The 17,801-nt window shown below is 41.2% G+C and overlaps 1 protein-coding gene across 1 annotated transcript; it reads left to right on the plus strand.

The window, feature by feature from the left end:
- Positions 1-6,049: 6,049 nt before the first annotated feature.
- On the plus strand, positions 6,050-17,728 carry fam20a (FAM20A golgi associated secretory pathway pseudokinase). The gene is made up of 11 exons (XM_067576340.1): positions 6,050-6,664; positions 8,153-8,346; positions 8,844-8,894; positions 10,293-10,371; positions 10,724-10,816; positions 12,321-12,436; positions 13,881-14,061; positions 14,816-14,925; positions 15,029-15,110; positions 15,206-15,265; positions 15,456-17,728. Exons 1-11 carry the CDS (start codon positions 6,294-6,296, stop codon positions 15,724-15,726), a joined length of 1,608 nt encoding a protein of 535 aa, XP_067432441.1. The 5' UTR covers positions 6,050-6,293; the 3' UTR covers positions 15,727-17,728.
- The last annotated feature ends 73 nt before the right edge of the window (positions 17,729-17,801 follow it).

The following is a 17,801-nucleotide window of genomic DNA, read 5'->3' on the forward strand; positions in this document are numbered from 1 at the left end:
ATGTGTGTGTATCTCTAAGACATTTCCTACACTTTCCTTTTACTGTCTGCCTGTTACTCAGAATTTGCCAAAATAAGTGATTAGTTGTGCTTTCACTGCAACCGCACCCAGGCAGACACACGTATGTGCACACACACACACACACACACACACATACTCATTTCACTTCGTCTCCTGTCACCAACTTTAGCTTCATCTGCCAGCACAGCAGAGAGAGACCACCACCAGCCTCAGCAAGCCATGGTAACCTGCAAACACACAATCACACACACAAGCACATTTGTCATTCTCACATCATTTGTCTTCTTTCTTTCCTTCCATGCATGCACATCCATCCATCCATCTAACCATTATCTGTGCATCTGTGTGTGTGTGTGTGTGTGTGTGTGTGTGTGTGTGTGTGTGTGTGTGTGTGTGTGTGTGTGTGTGTGTGTGTGTGTCAGTATCTGCATGAGGACTTTTGCCAGACAGTAGCTTCGTGTCGTCAGAGGAGATGTCTGTTTGATGACATCGACCACGGCGATCACTGCTGAGGATTGAGGCTCTGCAGGTGAGCTGCGTAAAGGCTTTCTGGATCCTTCCCCTCCTCTACTCCTCCTTCTGGGTTTGCAGATGAAAACCTGTTCTGTACATTGCCTTGCTGCCCGGAGGACTGCAATAACATACAATTAATTACGACTACATAATCTTTGTTTTCATAGCACTTCTCTCTTTTGTCATTGTGAAATGAGCTAATCTTCCTTCATCCACCGAATAGTACTACATTGCATCACATTCTTACTATAAGCCCATAAATAAAGGGTGTGTGTCTTAATTGCCCCTTCTTAAGTATTACTAAAGGCCGATCAGAATAAGACTTGCATCTCAAACTGGATAAGGACACATGGAATTCAGATGTACAGTTTAAAGCTCTCCCTCACCTTTCATATGAATGAAAGAAATTAGCCACCTCTCTTTGGATGTGCTCTCCACCCTGTGAGTACTGGACATTTTCAAAACTCATCTTCAACAATGTAAATGAAACACTATTACCTTTGCACCTCTGGTTGCAAGAAGACAGATCTTTCTACAGTGAAACAAACGCCACCCACTATAAACCCACTGGATTGAAGAGATCTTGTGCAGTTTTTGCAGGTTGGATTCACTCTGATGGGATATAAAGTTATATTTTATGAGGCCTGGCAGCCATTCATCTCCCATGTCAACAACCAGAAGATGGATAACACACGCTGAGTGTGCGCAGCAAAACCGACTACAGTACATCTGTTGCAAACAGTTCTTCATAATAAAGGTTGAATGTGTGTTGTGATTTTACACTGTCACATTTTATTTGCTTAATTTTTTGTGCGGGTCTGCTGTTATCATTGTCGATATATTCACTGTTGTATGATTTGTTCCCATTGGACAACTAAATGACAGTGTTTGTGTCTGATTTTCTGTTTTTCCATATTATTCTTTCATTTTTAAATACTCATTTTTCATCACTCATTGCTCATATCCTGCTGTGGCCTAAATCATTCATTTATTCATATTTCTTGTATGTATTTAATTCACAGTATCTAAGATGAACACTAAAACAAAACAGACAAAGCACAGGGACAGACATCAAGTATAGTCAGCTAATACATTGGAGTCTAACTGTTACATCACTATGACTGCAACTTATTTCATTACTTCTCCAAATTACCTACTGTAGACTATCTGTAAAACATTATGATCATATATATGCAACTTACAGCACAAACCGCTATCATAGTTTCATGAGTCTCAACAAGTCTTGGGCCATAAAACCAAAGTTTCCAAAGTGAGACCACTATAGTAAGTCTAAGAAGCGTATGACAGTAGTGGTTACAGCAAACCAATGTAAAACATGTAAAACCGTCAGTGCTCAACATAGCTCAGCCTTCCATTTAATAGGAATTTCAGCATCTGGTGGATGTTGCAACTTGACTCCCCTTAAGGATCAATAAACTTTATTTCATCAGCTCTCCACCTACAACAGTCTGTTTGCCTCACTGGTGCATTCTACCTCGTTCTGGACATTTTTACTTTCAATGTATTATGTAAATCCTCTGTTGTGGGAGTGTTAATTGTCATATGTGGTAGTTTATGTTTGTGGATTTCCAGCATAAAAACACTGGTCAGCACAGGCGACTATAAAAGGCTCAAACAGTTCTGGAGGAATGTGACGGCTGCCTTTCGTGGCTGCAACCATCCACTTCAACTTCAGGCTGAAGTTGCCCCCCAAAAAAAAACAGCATTGATGTGAAGGGATAATGAAAGAGGGATAAAAGAAGGAAGAATTCTATTTTAGATACATCTGATGAGAAAAACAGATTTTTTTTTCATTTCTCCATCGAGAGTCTGCGTGCACGTATTTCCCATTTCCCCCTTCTCTTGTTTTGTCTTAACTGCTCGAAATCTTTCTCTTGATCTCTCCCCTCATCAGCACCTCTCTCTGTCTCCTTCCCTATGACCTCTTTCCTTCACATTGCGTGTTTGCTTCCACACTATGCGTTTGTGGCCTAGCCTGTCCAGACTGCCAATTCTTCTGGACTGACCGCTGAGAGGTCAGAGAGGAAGTTAAAAAGACTTCCATCGATTTATCTCTCTGCTTTAGATGTCTGCTTGAAGGAAGAATGTCAGAAATGCCTTGATGATGGTGCACTGTCAGCTCTGCTCCATATTTAATAGAATTTATGAAGCTAAAAAAGTCTGGTCTTCATTTATACTCTTATTCCTTTTCCAGGAGATGCCCCCACTGAGGACTTTACTACTCACAATCTGCTGAGTGTTTCACTGTTTGACTGGCAGCACGAAGCTCAGCTCACAGCATCTAGAAGGAAAAGTGAGCTACCTGTCCAGTCGGATATAGACAAAGATACAGACATGAACGCTGTTTTTTCCCCCTTTTCCTCTTATTTTATGAGGTTGTCTTGAAGCTGCAAATTGAATGTGTCTGTTTGAATATGTCAAATGAATACTGTGCTGGCAAGATTTCCCCTTCAAAACAGCCTCTCTTTTTTGTATTTCCCTCAGTCTTTCATTTTGGTTTTGTCTTTTTTCTCTCATTAGTTCCTCACATCTCATCACCTCTGATGCATCTCTCGCTGATACCATCCGTACCTTCTGTGAAATCATTTTTAGCAGTGCCTTTTCCCTTTGTCATTTGTGAAACACTCAACATGGAAATCCCACTGACTGCTCGCACCTCCTTTCCCTTGTTTTCAGCCTTTCATGTGTACATTTCTTTGTTTGAGGGATTACAGCAGCTCACATTGTCCTGATTGTTGTAGTTCTTTTATCATCAGGATTTGGAACTGAAGAGCGCAGTATGAGTGCAGTGTTTCCTGATATTTGAGACTTCTAGGTCATCAAAACAGACATCTAGACAGACAGACATCTGAGCCGCCCTGCACTTATCATCACAGCTCTGCTGAATTGCACAAATTGGTGACGCAAGACTCGCTGCTCTGTTTTTGTTTGTTTTCTTTCCATATTCGATTTCGCAACTTCTTTGCATGTCCTTGTCCACTCATCCCTATAAAAAAAACGGGTTATTTTAAGCACTGCTCTGGATACTTTAGGGGGAGAGGAAGCAAGTGCTGAGCCCTTTCTCAAGTTTGTTGCTCAGGGACAAATACAAACAGACACAGCTGAGACAAACAAGGGCAAGTCATGTAGACGGCACTTTTGCCCCCTCAGGCATCTGCATTATTGATTTCTACCTTTTCACTCCATGTTGTCAGAAATATCTTCTGTCTGCTGATGGGTACAGATGTTCTGAATTTATTAAATGATGAAATTTTCAACCAAAAGTACATATCTTCACCTCTTTTTGTGCCGCGGAATAAAAACACTCCATGACATATTCATACATTTGTCAGTTTAGTGCCCCTGAGGAACTCTATTAGTAAATGGGTTGCATTTATATATCACTCCTTTCCAGTCTTCCAACCACTCAAAGCACTTTACACTACAAGCCACATTCACCCATTCACACACACACATTCATATGCTGATGGCAGAGGTTGCCATGCAAGGTGCCAACCTGCTCATCAAGAGGAGTTTCTAATCATTCACACACATACTCACACACACACATACACACACAGATGGCACAGCCTTCGGGAGCAATTTGGGGTTTATTATCTTGCCCAAGGGCACTTTGACATACGGACTGGAGGAGCCAAGGACCAAACCGCTGATCTTCCGATTAGTGGATGACCTGCCCTTCCTCCTGAGCTACAGCTGCTTCTATTTGGGCTGTAGTCTGGATTTTTTGCCTTAAAAGTTAGTTTTAAAATAGAATTTCAACAGACCATGTTCAACCTACAAAACATTAAATGGAAAGCTCATTCAGTTGTGAAAAATGGGGCCTCTGCTTGTCTAAAAGTGTTTTTTTTATCATGCATTTAGGTCACAAGGACAACAATAGCTTCTCTTTTTGTTTTTGTAGCTGTGTCCCTCTAAAAAAACCTTATAGAGAGCACTCACCCTCTTAGCCTGTTTGTGTGTGTGCGTGTGTGCGTGCGTGTGTGTGTGTGTGTGTGTGTGTGTGTGTGTGTGTGAAGCATAACAGAAGCTCCTCTACAATATGGCTAAATGGCAGGTTAAAGCTTCCTTTCACTAATTTTTAACATCAGCAAAGGCTTCTCAGCCTGTTTTCTATTCAGAGAGGGTAAAACACCCTGGAGAGCAACTCCCAGACATTGACGTGCAGTTTTGTTCCACGCATACACACCAACACACACACACACACACACACCCAAACAGACGACAGATGTTCCAAAATACCACAGTCACAACAGTGCAGATGCAGGCTGGGAAATGCCCTGCGAGATCTTCATTGCCTCAGTATAAAGCCGCTTAGGGCTTTTAGAGCAGACACAGGCAACAAACACCGATCGTAATTTATACACTGTATGTTTTCACAGGGAAAAAAATCAGAGAGGGAGAGAGAGTAAAAGAAAAGGTGGCCTGTGAACGAGGGGAGGTGTTATTTTCCCTGCATGTTTCCTCATTTTAAGTTGTGCAAGAACTTTTTTTTTTTCTTTTCCAGCGCTGCCTCTTTCTGAACTTCAGCGTGAGAGGGAGAAAGCGAGGGATTCATGTGTGGGAATAGCAGCAGGAAGGAAAGGGCAGTAGGGAATTTTGCCTGGAGCGAAACAGAAGAGGAGAGAGAAAGGAAAAGAGGAGGAGGGAGAGGGGTAGAGAAGATGACAGAGGAGCAAAAAGGATAAAGGTTTGAAGCATGGGATGGGAGGAGTGAAAGTGGACTTTAGTTAATGAGGAGGAGCAGGGAGGAGACAAGAGAAGATGACTGACGGGAGGGAATCTCTTCTCCACGCCTTCTTGGAGAAAACACAGACAAGGAGAGTCACAAACTCTACACACTCACACTCATGGAGGAAGGCAACCAACTTAGAAACATCTACAAATGAATGATAGCTAGACTTGGACCTTCACTGACAAAATATACACACACACATGCATTGCATCAGAGTGGATAAGCCAGCTGGACACGGTTTCATTCAGATCTGCTGTGATAAGAAGTGTACTGTCTCCACCCCTTCCTGCTTCCAAGGATTTCTGCTTTAACCGGTCACAGAGTGTGTGTGCAGGAGAGAGAGAGAGAGAGAGAGAGAGAGAGAGAGAGAGAGAGAGAGAGAGAGAGAGAGAGAGAGAGAGAGAGAGTGTGTGTGTGTGTTTTCTGCACTCTCATTGCACTCACTCCCTCAAACTGCTGACCTGTCATTTGATGTTTGTGTACATACCTGCACATACACACCCACAATCCTCTCTCTCTCTCTCTCTCTCTCTCTCTCTCTCTCTCTCTCTCTCTCTCTCTCTCTCTTTCTCTCTCTCTCCCTCTCTCTCTCACACACACACTCCCTCACTCTCTCGGAGCAGCAGGTCCCTGGAAGCAGCCAAAACTGTCAGTGACTGTTGCTAACACATGCTCCCTCTCAGCTCAGCTCTCTCTTCAGTTGCTGCCAAGGGAGGAGGAGGAGGAGGAGGAGGAGGAGGAGGAGGAGGAGAAGAAGAAGGAGTGAGGCTGGAAGGAGCAGACTGAAACACACAAATAGAAAGAGGAAGAGAGAGAGAGAGAGAGAGAGAGAGAGAGAGAGAGAGATTTGGACCAACCTCTGGCTGCTTACCTCTTGCCTCTGCCTGGCTGACTGTGTGGGAGACTGGAGGCAGCCTACAAGTGATGTCTCACACACTCTGGAGCAGCACATAGTCAGGACTTTGCTGTTTTTATTTTTCCCGTCCCTCTCCCCTCTTCTGTAATGATGAGGAGGGACCGTCTTTTCTTGGCCGCGACCCTCACAGCCATCTTCTCTGCTGACCTCTACTTCATCCTCCTGCCAAAGCTGCGGAGCATGGGGCAAGGATCGGGACACTTTTGCACATGTGGTGACAACAACCTCACCCTCCCCAGGCAGGGTGGCCTCGCCACCCCGCAGCTCTCCAACTGGACCTTTGTGCCGCCCCTGGATGGTGCAACATCTGGACCCACGGATGGGGGCTCGAAGCTGGGGAGGCTGTTTGCTCATCCTCTGTATAACATCCAGACTCCTGTGCTCGGGCCAGAGGAGAAGCTGCTGCAGGCGGAGCAACTGATGGAGTACTATAGGAAGAAGGTGTCACGCTGGGAAAGGTCAGTTTCAGTTTTACAGATGATTTATGATTCATCATTTCCACACCACACACACACACACACACACACACACACACACACACACAAACACACCCTAATTTATAACATAAAACACACTTAAAATACACTTCTTTCACAATAACAGATGTACACCCAGACAATCTTCAATGTTTGCTCTCGGGCAAAAGTGATTTACAAAAAGTCAACAAACCCTTTGAGAGGCATGCGTCATCAAAGTCCAATGTCAAGTGGGCCGGGGCTCACAAACATGTCATTCTGATAGCTTGCGTCTGGAACGCTCTCTTTAAGGTAAACAAGGATTTAAAACTGCTAAAGCCCATCTTAATCTGTGGGAGCTGTAGCTGTCTTGGCTCGTGAGGCTGTCTGTCTATCCCAACACTCCCTCAGAGAGATACAGATTTTTTGGGCTCTCACGGTGGAAAAATAAGAAGAAATATGAGCAATGGATCCCCCCTCTCTTTCTTTCTGCCATATAAATGTGCACAAAACAATGGATAGCCCAAAGGCTTAAGACTTGCAAAATCTTGCAGCATCCAAACCGAGGGGAGCTTTTCAGGGGCTGCTTGAATGAACAGTTAAAGCCAATTATATTTGCGTACTGAAAAGGAAAACAGGTTGAAGTTACTTTCCTGATTCACCTGTTTTAAGTGTGTGTTTCTTTCCTGACATTGCATTGAGTGTAACAGGAAATATAGGTGCAACATTTGCTTCCCCTTTTTATCTTCCGCTTGACTCTACTCTGTGACTCCACACTTGTCCATTGTCCTGATTACCCTGAACTGTCACTGTAAGACTGTTGGCTCAATGAGATGACCAATGAAGAAACCCATATTTATATCTCTCTGCTCTTTTTCTGTTAGTACTTTATCCGACCCATGATGAAGTTTTGTTTGGACTGGGAGATGACCGTCCCACTCTGTGCGGTCAGCTCTGGCGATGTGGTGCCCCTCTCACCACAGACTTATTTGTTTTGGTCTCAGATTATTCTTGCTCAGGCTTTAAGTATAGGAGAGAGAGGAGAGAGGAGAGGCGAGGAGGCTGTGGAAATGTTTTTTATTGTGTTACAACTGTCTTTAAAAACAAAAGAAAGCCCGTAAAATGACTAATAAAATCCTGTATGTGAAGGAGAATTTAGGCCACAGCGGGATATGGGCAAACAAAACAAGCAAAACTTAATAAATGTCTTTTTTTAATGACCTGCTCTAAAGAAAACCTGTTGATTGCACTTTGCCGTCAACTTCTGGCACCAAATCTGTGGTCTTTCCAAAATAAAGAAGTGATTTTAATTTGCCTGCCTAAGATTTCCAAAGCAGCATATTTCTTGTAAATTCTCTCTTTCAGCCAGCTACCTCATTAATTTCAAGCAACATGACATTCACAGCTGAGTTATGATATCACATTGGACTGCGGATAGCTGTCTGTATTCAGCTTCTAAAACTACCCTCTGTTTGACATCTCACTCCTCAGACATATGAAATACTACAGCGAGGCTGCGGCCATTTCCAACGTGACTGTGACTGAACATGAAGTGACCTTTGACCCTGATGCCAGTTGGCTGAAGTTCCACCTGGGAATAAGTCGCTATGCTCTGTACACTCGCAATGACCCTGCTGTCCCACAACTCCTCAAGGACATGCAGGGCATGACAGTTGTCAGTGCAGGTAATGGATGGATGGATAGGGTTTAAAACATCTGTATGTCAGTGTCATATTTAATTGTAATGACCTGGTGTAATTTGGTGTATAGCTAAATGTCTCTAATGTCTTGACAGACAGTGTTTTCTTGTTCAGCTACAGTGGAAGAATAATAACAAAAAGAGAGAATTTGGCACTAAAAAGACAGTAACTTTGAAAGTTATTGACTTCATTTTACTAATTTGGACAGATGACGGACTCATATTATCTACAAATAAACTTTTAAATACATTTTGTATGGAAGGAGGGCTTTAGATTCTGTCCCCCATCACTTACAATGAAAGTACATTATGAAAGGATCTTTAGTATGAACAAGAGGAATAATTACAGCAAGAGAAACATGTGTCAACATTCATTAGGACACCTGACTACTGTTTTAAGACCACTTGAAAAATTGTAAACCCCTCTCCTTTAATCTGATAATCATGCTAAATTATGAGCTAACAAACATTTATCTCTTGCAGATTACACTCAAGATGAGAAGGCTCTAAAAGGAGCATGCGATTGTACTCAAGGTATGGTCAATTCACCACTGAATTCAATAAGACTTTTTGGACTTTTTTTTTTTTTTTTTTTGGACTTTTAGGGATTTTGATGTTCTTTATCTCATATCTCATGCTGTATAAGCTCTGCATTTAGTGTACAGCACATAACAGCATGTGTGTTCGATTGCTGACTAGCCCCTTTGTTTGTCTATTTATGTTTCTCTCTCTCTTTTCTGCTGTGCTTGGTGGCACCAACAGAGACAAACACACTGCCGCCTTTGTGATAGTGTGGATTTTGTTTTTTTGTTCGGCACCAAAAATTCAGATTTGTCTTTCTGTATAAGACACTTGCTCTGGGGCGGAAAAAAAACAGGCTTTCGTTGGTGTTCAAAGGGAGAGCTCTTAATTAAATGTTTGATGTCTGCGTGCTCTGAGGGAAGCCAATGTTTTCCAGGCTTCAACCTACACACCAGCCACCACCTACGCTATCATCCCCTACCTCTGAGCGGCACGCAGAGCTGCAAATGTATGGATGGATAATTGAAAAAGTTACCGACAAAGTTACTTTTAATAAATGTTATTGTTGCAACTTCTACTGCCAGATATGTATACAACATCCACGCAGACATATAAACACTAAAAGAAAATTGGATTGCAAAAAATTCAATTTTTCAGCACCTAAATAATATAATGGTTTTATATTTTCTATTTTACTGCCAACAGTCTCACACACACACACCAGTAAGGTATGTGAAATGAGTAATATGTTTTTGCTAAATCATTGCCTCACAAGCGTCCCTGCACAGTGAGGAGGCCGACCACAGAAATGTCATTCACTCTTAAGAAGAAATGCAACAAAACAATCTCTCTCTCCTTTTTAAATTTGACCTCATATCTCATTATCTCAGTAACCCAACGGTGACGATGTTCATCGGCCACAAAGGCTGTTTGTAGCAGTTTAGTCCTCTTTGATTCATCTCCCCACGAAAAGTAGTGATTGTAAACTTTGTGTGATTGTTAACTATTAATACTCCGGAGTTTCACAGAAAACAGCAGGGAGGCATGTGTGTGGTTAGTCTGGCTTACTGCTGTGATATAATATGCAGCCAGACAGAGAAAAAAGGAACACAAGTTGCTGAGAGAGCAGAGCGCAAGCTGTGTGACCAACTCCCAATTACCCCCAATTTTCACTGGGAACAGGCAGATCTACAATAGAAACTATTCCGAAGTTTGAACTGGCCTCTGAGGATTTAAGATGAAAACCAAACACTGGCTCAGTTACCTGATGCTCAGTCTTTACTTTTGTCAAGTTTGACAAGTTTTTAACTCGTTAAGCAGCAGCATGCAAACACAAAAGTTGACTTGTGTTGTGTTGTGTGATGTAAAGTTTGCCGATCTCCTCTAGTCTCTTCTGTCTCTTTACTCCAGTGGTGAAGCCCAGTGGACACCACCTTAAACTTGCTCTGAAGATGCGCAACTTTGCCAAGGCCATGTTCAAGCCAATGAGGTGAGAACTGAATCCGCATGTGATGAATCACCGCTTTTTTATGTCAGTGCCCAATAGGTAAAGCATACCACTAAAAGTTTCCATCACACCAATACAAAGAAAATGTGGTTCTTACATTTTAAACATTAAGTCTGTGTTTGAGATAGAACACAACATAAAATGTTACACAACATATTACAGTGCATTATCTCATGTCACATCCTATGGTAGCGTATGTCAGACTACATCATCTATTATCTCACTACTGATTATTATAACTGACTACTTGATCACTTTGTATGTTTTGATTGTTTGTGTGTGTGTGTGTGTGTGTGTGTGTGTGTGTGTGTGTGTGTGTGTGTGTGTATGCCAGGCAGCAGAGGGACGATGAGACTCCAGAAGACTTCTTCTACTTTGTTGATTTCCAGAGACACAATGCAGAGATCGCTGCCTTTCACCTGGACAGGTGCAGCCCCCCCCCCCCCCCGTCACTCATAATGCTCACTATCACTTTCTTGTTTTTCCTGTTTTACTATCAATATACTCCGGTATTTTTAGTGTCGTTTAGTGTCATTTAGTAGGGGTAATTTTAGTTTTGGTTGCACATCTGTCATTTTATTGGTCTCAGTTATGGCTCTGGTTCACACTGGGGTGCTACAAATGTGTTTCTCTTTTAGCATTTTACTTTAAAGACACAGTCCATGATGCAAATGTTAAACAAAATCATGTAAAAATGAGTTATTAAAGGTTTTTTATGCTGTTTAATATTTGGAAACACAGCAGAATAAGTGCCTTTATTTTAAATGATGACAAGTTGAAAAACACACTAAATCCTTAGTTATCGCCTATAGATCAGACAGTTGAATCACAATGATTCTTGAAATGTATATGGTTAAAAAAAAGACTGATATTACCAAAAACATTTGAATTTATTGTGTCTTAGATGAGCAATGATGAAATGAGCTTGCAATCATAAATATGCAGAGGTAGCATTCTTGCAGTAGAATATCACTGATGAAAAAAACAACACCAAAAAAAAAAAAATCCAAAAAAATCCAAAATGGTCTTCAACAAATAAGAATGAAAAAACTCTCCCTCCCTCTGCCAGTAAATAAACCTTTCAGCTTACACAAAGATTGCAACATGTTTGCCCAACCTAGGATTTCCCAACTTGCTGATCAGTATAAACCACAGTCTGTGGACACATAGGTTTAGTTGAGGTGATGCACTCTGAAAAACAGTCATCTGAACTAGACAGTATCATTAAGAAGCCACACACAAGGATAAGTCATCGTTTCACCACCCAAGACAGAAAACAACAGCACTGCCACGTCGACAACCGTTATAATGACTAACTCTAACCCTCATGCTGCAAGTACTCATATCTTAAATCTTTGTTAGTGTTTGAAATGCAAGAATCACTCACAGTTTTATTCAGTGAGACAGACATACAGTATATCCCTTCTCTGCTCTCTCCTATTTTTAATTTATGGTGGTGTGTTTTTAATCTGTGGCAGTGTGTAGTCTCTCTCTCTCGGTTGTGTCTGTGTTGGCTGCCAGGAGCCCGTATCATTATCGCTTGCAATCACTAGTTGGGGAATGCCAACGATTTCAGAAACAGCAATTCAGCTTCCCCCGCTGATTGTCGTTTGATTACTGTTTTCGACACATGACTGAAATATGGCCCTGGGGGTGCTGTAAGCTCTCGATAGTATATATGAACACAGCCAGCTGAATTATATAGCGTGGAGACTGTTAATAGGGTGCATTCATTGATAAGAATCAGTCAGAATGAACCGTGGGCTCCTGTGAAATGAGGTGAGGAGACAGAGATAAGACTGCTTTCATCTTTAGAGGGTTCACATTACATTTACATTCAGAGTGGAGGCATGAATTGTAAACTTTTCCTTACACTGGAGTCCACAGAGATAATGTTTATCTTCTGAATCTCATCAACCTATTTGTTGTAGGATCCTGGACTTCCGCAGGGTCCCACCGGTGGCCGGCAGGCTGGTGAACATCACAGCAGAAGTCCTCCAAGTGACCCACAACGAAGACCTACGAGCTGTCTTCTTCACCTCACCAGGTAAAGCACCAGCAGGCCTCTTTTCTTTGTAATGGAATAGTTTGACATTTTGGGCATGGCTGGATTAATCATATATGAGGCCCGGGGGAAAAAGTTTGTTGTTGGTAGTACTTTAGAGCTGAAATGATTAGATGATTAATTGATCACTTGATTGATAGATAATTAATTGGCCACAATTTTGTTCACTGAGTGATCTTTAAGTATTTTTAAGGCAAAAATGCCAAAAATTGACAGTTTTCCCATGATAGCAAACTCTACATCTTTGGGTTTTTGACTGTTGGTCAACAAAATAAGTAATGTGAAATTGTTAACTCAGGCTTTAGGAATTAATGATCAGCATTTTGACAATTTTCTTACATGTTACACTAAACAATCAATTGATTATTAAGGAAAATAATTATCAGACCTACTGATAAAAATTGTTGGTTGGAGCCTTACAGAACTCCTATGATGGAATAATAGCACCTTTCCCTCAGTTTTGTGTGTGCAATTTGATAAGACTCAACTTTAATGTTAGACAATGTTAAAACTAGATTTGGACACAGACCAGGGCTACAAGTTGGAAAATGGAGGACTTGTCATAGTTGACATTGTGGATCAGTGGTGCAAATGTGTCACAAATTTGCAATTAATCAAATTATGTAGACCTAAATGACATGGGATAATATGCTTATTTGCATTCTTGCCTATTGAGAGTTAGATGAGGAGATTGATACCACTCTTGTCTGTCTGTTAAAAACAATGCTAACAGTTACAGCCACGGGACAGTTAGCTTAGCTTAGCTTAGCTTAGTACAAAGACTGGAAGCAGGGGGAAACACATTAAGTTGTGGTTTTACAGGCAGTTATGTATTGGACTATTTCTTGGCCAGAAGTGGTGACTTCCTGGAAGCTGCCAGGCAACCAGCAGAGACTCCAGGAAGTCACTGCACCCCTCTTTATGCTAAGCTAAGCTAACCATCTGTTGTTGCTGTGGTTTCATATTTAACAGACAGTGTTTTCCCCAAAATGTCAAACTGTTCATTCAACAATTATTTTCCTTTTATCATCTTTGAGAAGTTTTGAAGGTCTATATCAGCTCCAATATTTGTACAATGACGCTGCTAATATTTTGCCAGTATTTTGTAACTCTGTAACCTTCATTCTTTTTCAAAAATGTTTTTATTCCTGGCAAGGGTGAAACAGCAAGGTGACCTGTTTATTCTATATGACAAGATTATGTGGCTAATGTCTGATTTAATAACACTGACAGCTCTACATCTTTGCAAACACAGCATATCAGTATAAAGCCTAGCCCACAGTATCTGTGACTTATTTTGGTGTTTTTCTTGCTGGTGACACAGCATCCAGCTAGAGGGAAAGGCAGAGCTGATCAAAAGGCATGTAATCGCATGTGAACAGGAAGCTCATTTGTATTCCACCATTTTGCTCCGCTTCCCAAACAGCGAACAACACGTGTTTCTTTGCCAAGTGCCTGTACGTGTGCAAGACAGAGTATGCGGTGTGTGGGAGCCCAGACCTGCTGGAGGGCTCCCTGTCTGCCTACCTGCCCGGACTCAGCATTGCTCCCCGAATCTCCATCCCCAACCCCTGGATACGTTCCTATACTTTCAGCGGACGAGAAGAGTAAGACCTCAACCTCTGTACACTCCAAAGGAATTACATTTTATTTTATAGTACAGTGTAATTCAGTGGGAAGATCATGTTGTAAGAATGTTGCTGATACTGAAATATGTTCACCAAATAGGTTAGTTAAATGCACAGCATGGTGCAAATTAACTGTTAACTGAGGCCACCAACTGTTGTTGAGACAGTTGGTGGCCTCCATCTCACAAATAACATACCACATTTCCCACAAATCCTTTTGAGTGCTGTGTCAAATTGGATGTTTGTCTCTTTGGTCAAAGGCTTTGTCACATAACAGACTAGGATAAAGGAGTTTTTTTTTTCTTTTTCCTTTTCTTTCTCTGCTACACCATCCACTATTTTTTTAATCTATGGAAGCCAGTTTGCGCCAGATGAACAACCACTTCCTGTTTTGTGTCATGCAACTGAGCGAGTTTCTCATGAGATCCACCTCAGTGACAAATAATATAAAATGATGTTTACAGGCAGGGAGAAAATTATTTACAATGGTGCTGTCTTTCAATGTCATCATTCTAGTAATGCCCTAAAAATTTCAAATTAACCATGCAGTTACATACTAATTGTACATAAAGTATCTTTAACAAATGTTATTAGGAAATTGAGGGACAATTTTAGATACTGTTTTCTCACATTGTTACAAATATCTGGTCAAAAATAATATCCAAATACAGATAACAGTTCCTGGATTAGAGTGTTTGATGTAAATCTTTTATGTTTTATATCTGTTTTAAAGATGGGAAGTGAATCCGTTCTACTGTGACACCATAAAGCAGCTTTATCCCTACAACTCCGGCAACAGGCTCCTCAACATCATAGACATGTCCATCTTCGACTTCCTTATAGGTATTTATTTATTCATACTAATACATCATCTAGTGTTCACATCATCACCAGACCTTTCACTATCACAACACATATTTTATGTACTTCTTGACCTCTTCTGCAGGCAACATGGACAGGCACCACTACGAAATTTTCACCAAATTCGGGGATGAAGGATTCCTTCTCCACTTGGACAATGCCAGAGGGTGAGACGAAAACTTTGATAAGCATTCAAATATTGTGAAATTATGCTTTGTGGTTCCATTTTCTTATCACACATGGCACCACGTCCTTTTTTCAGGTTTGGGAAACACTCTCAAGATGAGATGTCCATCCTTGCTCCACTATCTCAGTGCTGCATGTAAGTATGATGTTATCTCGTGCAGTGTCTGTATTTCTTTGTAGATTTACATTTGAAAGGTCTTATGGTTAAATTTTATATGCACAATTTAAAAAGCTAATTAATCTTTCATAAAAGATTTCATGCTGCCTCTCCTCTTCCTCCTCTTTATCATCCATCCTTCCTTTACTCCCATCCTTTGCTCCCACAGGGTAAAGCGCTCCACTCTGCTGAGGCTACAGCTCCTGATTCGACCAGAGTTCAGGCTCAGCGACCTGATGAGGGAGTCCCTGCAAGGAGACCCTTTACAGCCAATCCTGACGGAGCCCCACCTCTTAGCCCTAGACCGCAGGTTACAGAAGGTCCTCCGAGTGGTCCAGCGCTGCATCCGGAGGCTGGGCGAGGACGAGGTGATCACCAGGGACTTTGTCAAATCCACAGCGAGACCTCAGACTGACACAGAGATGAAAAAGGCAAGGTAACACAGGGTGAAAGGTTCATCGCTGCAGAAGACTTGTGAGCAAACAAGGCCCCGACGATTTCCATTTAAGGAACAAGCCATAGATGGAAGATGTTGTGTAATCTTCAGAGGAAGTACAGGGGGGCTTGTCAGAGAGCGAAGGAATCTCATTGCGGCGGTTCAGAACATGAATCACTGCAGGCCTCAAATTCCAATCGCCAAGGGAGCTGTACCTTGATTTCCTTTTGTTTCTCTCATAGTCATAAATGCTTTTTATGACTAGGCTCTCAATTTTTTATGTGCACATAGATCAGGGTGTTTAGAGATTTAAATATTTAAATTAAGAACTTTTACAGACTTTTGAGTAATTTGAGACTTGTTTCATTTGGTAAATTAGCTGGGAGAGTGAACACTGATCTGGGAATACAGGAGATTTATTTGCTTTGGAGAGTTTTTAAGGACCTGCAGACATTGATACATGAAGCCATAGAAGTTCTCTTTCTGTCATTCATCAAAATCAGCAGTGAAGTTATTCATGAGAGAGAGCTGTGATGCACTGGATAAGCTGTTTGGACTTTTTCAAATGAATGCTGGTGAATATTGTGACTGTAGAGAGAAAGATTGATGTCCATGTGATGTTATAATTATAAAATAAAGTTATTTTGTGTGATGACAGGGTACAATTTTCAATGTGCAAGCAACAGCAATGTAATCTGGTGTATGTGTGTGAGAAAAGTGCTACCCATTAAACAGCCATTTAGTTTACTCCACCCCATGTTCCAGACTTGTAATCTTTTTCTGTACCATCTGTGTGTTTACAGTTTTTCTCAGTCGCTTTGGTACATTTCTTGAATCATCCTTAACATTTGCAAAACAGGAAGTGCATTTGTACGAACAGCAACACAGAATGGATTACCTGCAAAAGCCTGTAACTTGCTCAAAATCCTTAATGTCTCAAAAGCAAATATATATATTATGTGTGTGTGTATGTATACATATATACTGTGTACATATATACACACACTGTATATATGTACACACGTGTGCTTGTGTGTTACAGTATGTATCTGTATAAAGTATATTTACTGTAAACTGTCAAATGTAAGTGAAATACTGTAATATGAATCATTAGAGTAAGTGTACAGTATTACAGTACAGTGCACATTGTTGGATTACATACCTGTTCTGTCTATGAAACGTTTGAATAATTGAGGGCACGGTTGTTCTCCCAACATTTGGCTGCACCCTTAAATCAGCTACAGCCATTGTAAGGCCATGATTGAGAACATGGTCCGCAGTTGTGGCCCTTACAGTATTTCATTGGGACCGTGCCTACGTCCTCGGCCTCTTCTACCTCTTCCTCTGTTTTGCCTCCCTACCCTTCTCCATGCAGCCTTATTCCTCTTCTTCTTCTTGGCTGTTGACCCTGTTCATTTCCTTGTTGTCAGAAATTGTAACACTGTGTTGTGCTCTGTCTATATATGCTTGCCAATTCAAGAAAACTGGTTGATCTAATGCTTCACACATTCCCCTTCATTAGTGAAAGTCAAGATTCACCTGACAGCAATTCATCAATTCAGGACACATTTACAAAAACAGATAGAAATGTAGAGAAAATATGCTTGACAGATTATGACAACTAGTTCAACCATTTTGCATGTAATGACTTATGCAATGAACTGATGCCTAGATGTTTTGGCGGGTAAAACTATTCAACAAAGAACCAGTTTGATACATTTTGATCAACGTGACATGAGCAACTGATAATGTTGAATTGCTTTTATGATGTGCACAGGTGACTAGATGATGTGAAGGTTGAACAAGCAGTTTTGAGAATTTCAATTCTGATCGGAGAAATGTACCGAGGCCACTGAGAAAAACTATAAGCGGCTCTACACTACTGTCTAATAAAACAGTCGGAGACAGACAGCAAACCTTAAGTATCGTATCATACCATGTTAATCATTCTGAACCAAATCAGTTTTCTTCTATCATACATCAGTAAATGACATGTTTGAGCTTTGGCTTTCTGTTGTTTTCTTTGTTCTCATCCTACAAACCTGATACGTCCCAGGTCTCTGTGTGATGTGCATCTTA

The sequence above is a fragment of the Thunnus thynnus genome, chromosome 20, assembly GCF_963924715.1.
Source record: "Thunnus thynnus chromosome 20, fThuThy2.1, whole genome shotgun sequence".
In the NCBI taxonomy this organism is placed as follows: Eukaryota; Metazoa; Chordata; class Actinopteri; order Scombriformes; family Scombridae; genus Thunnus; species Thunnus thynnus.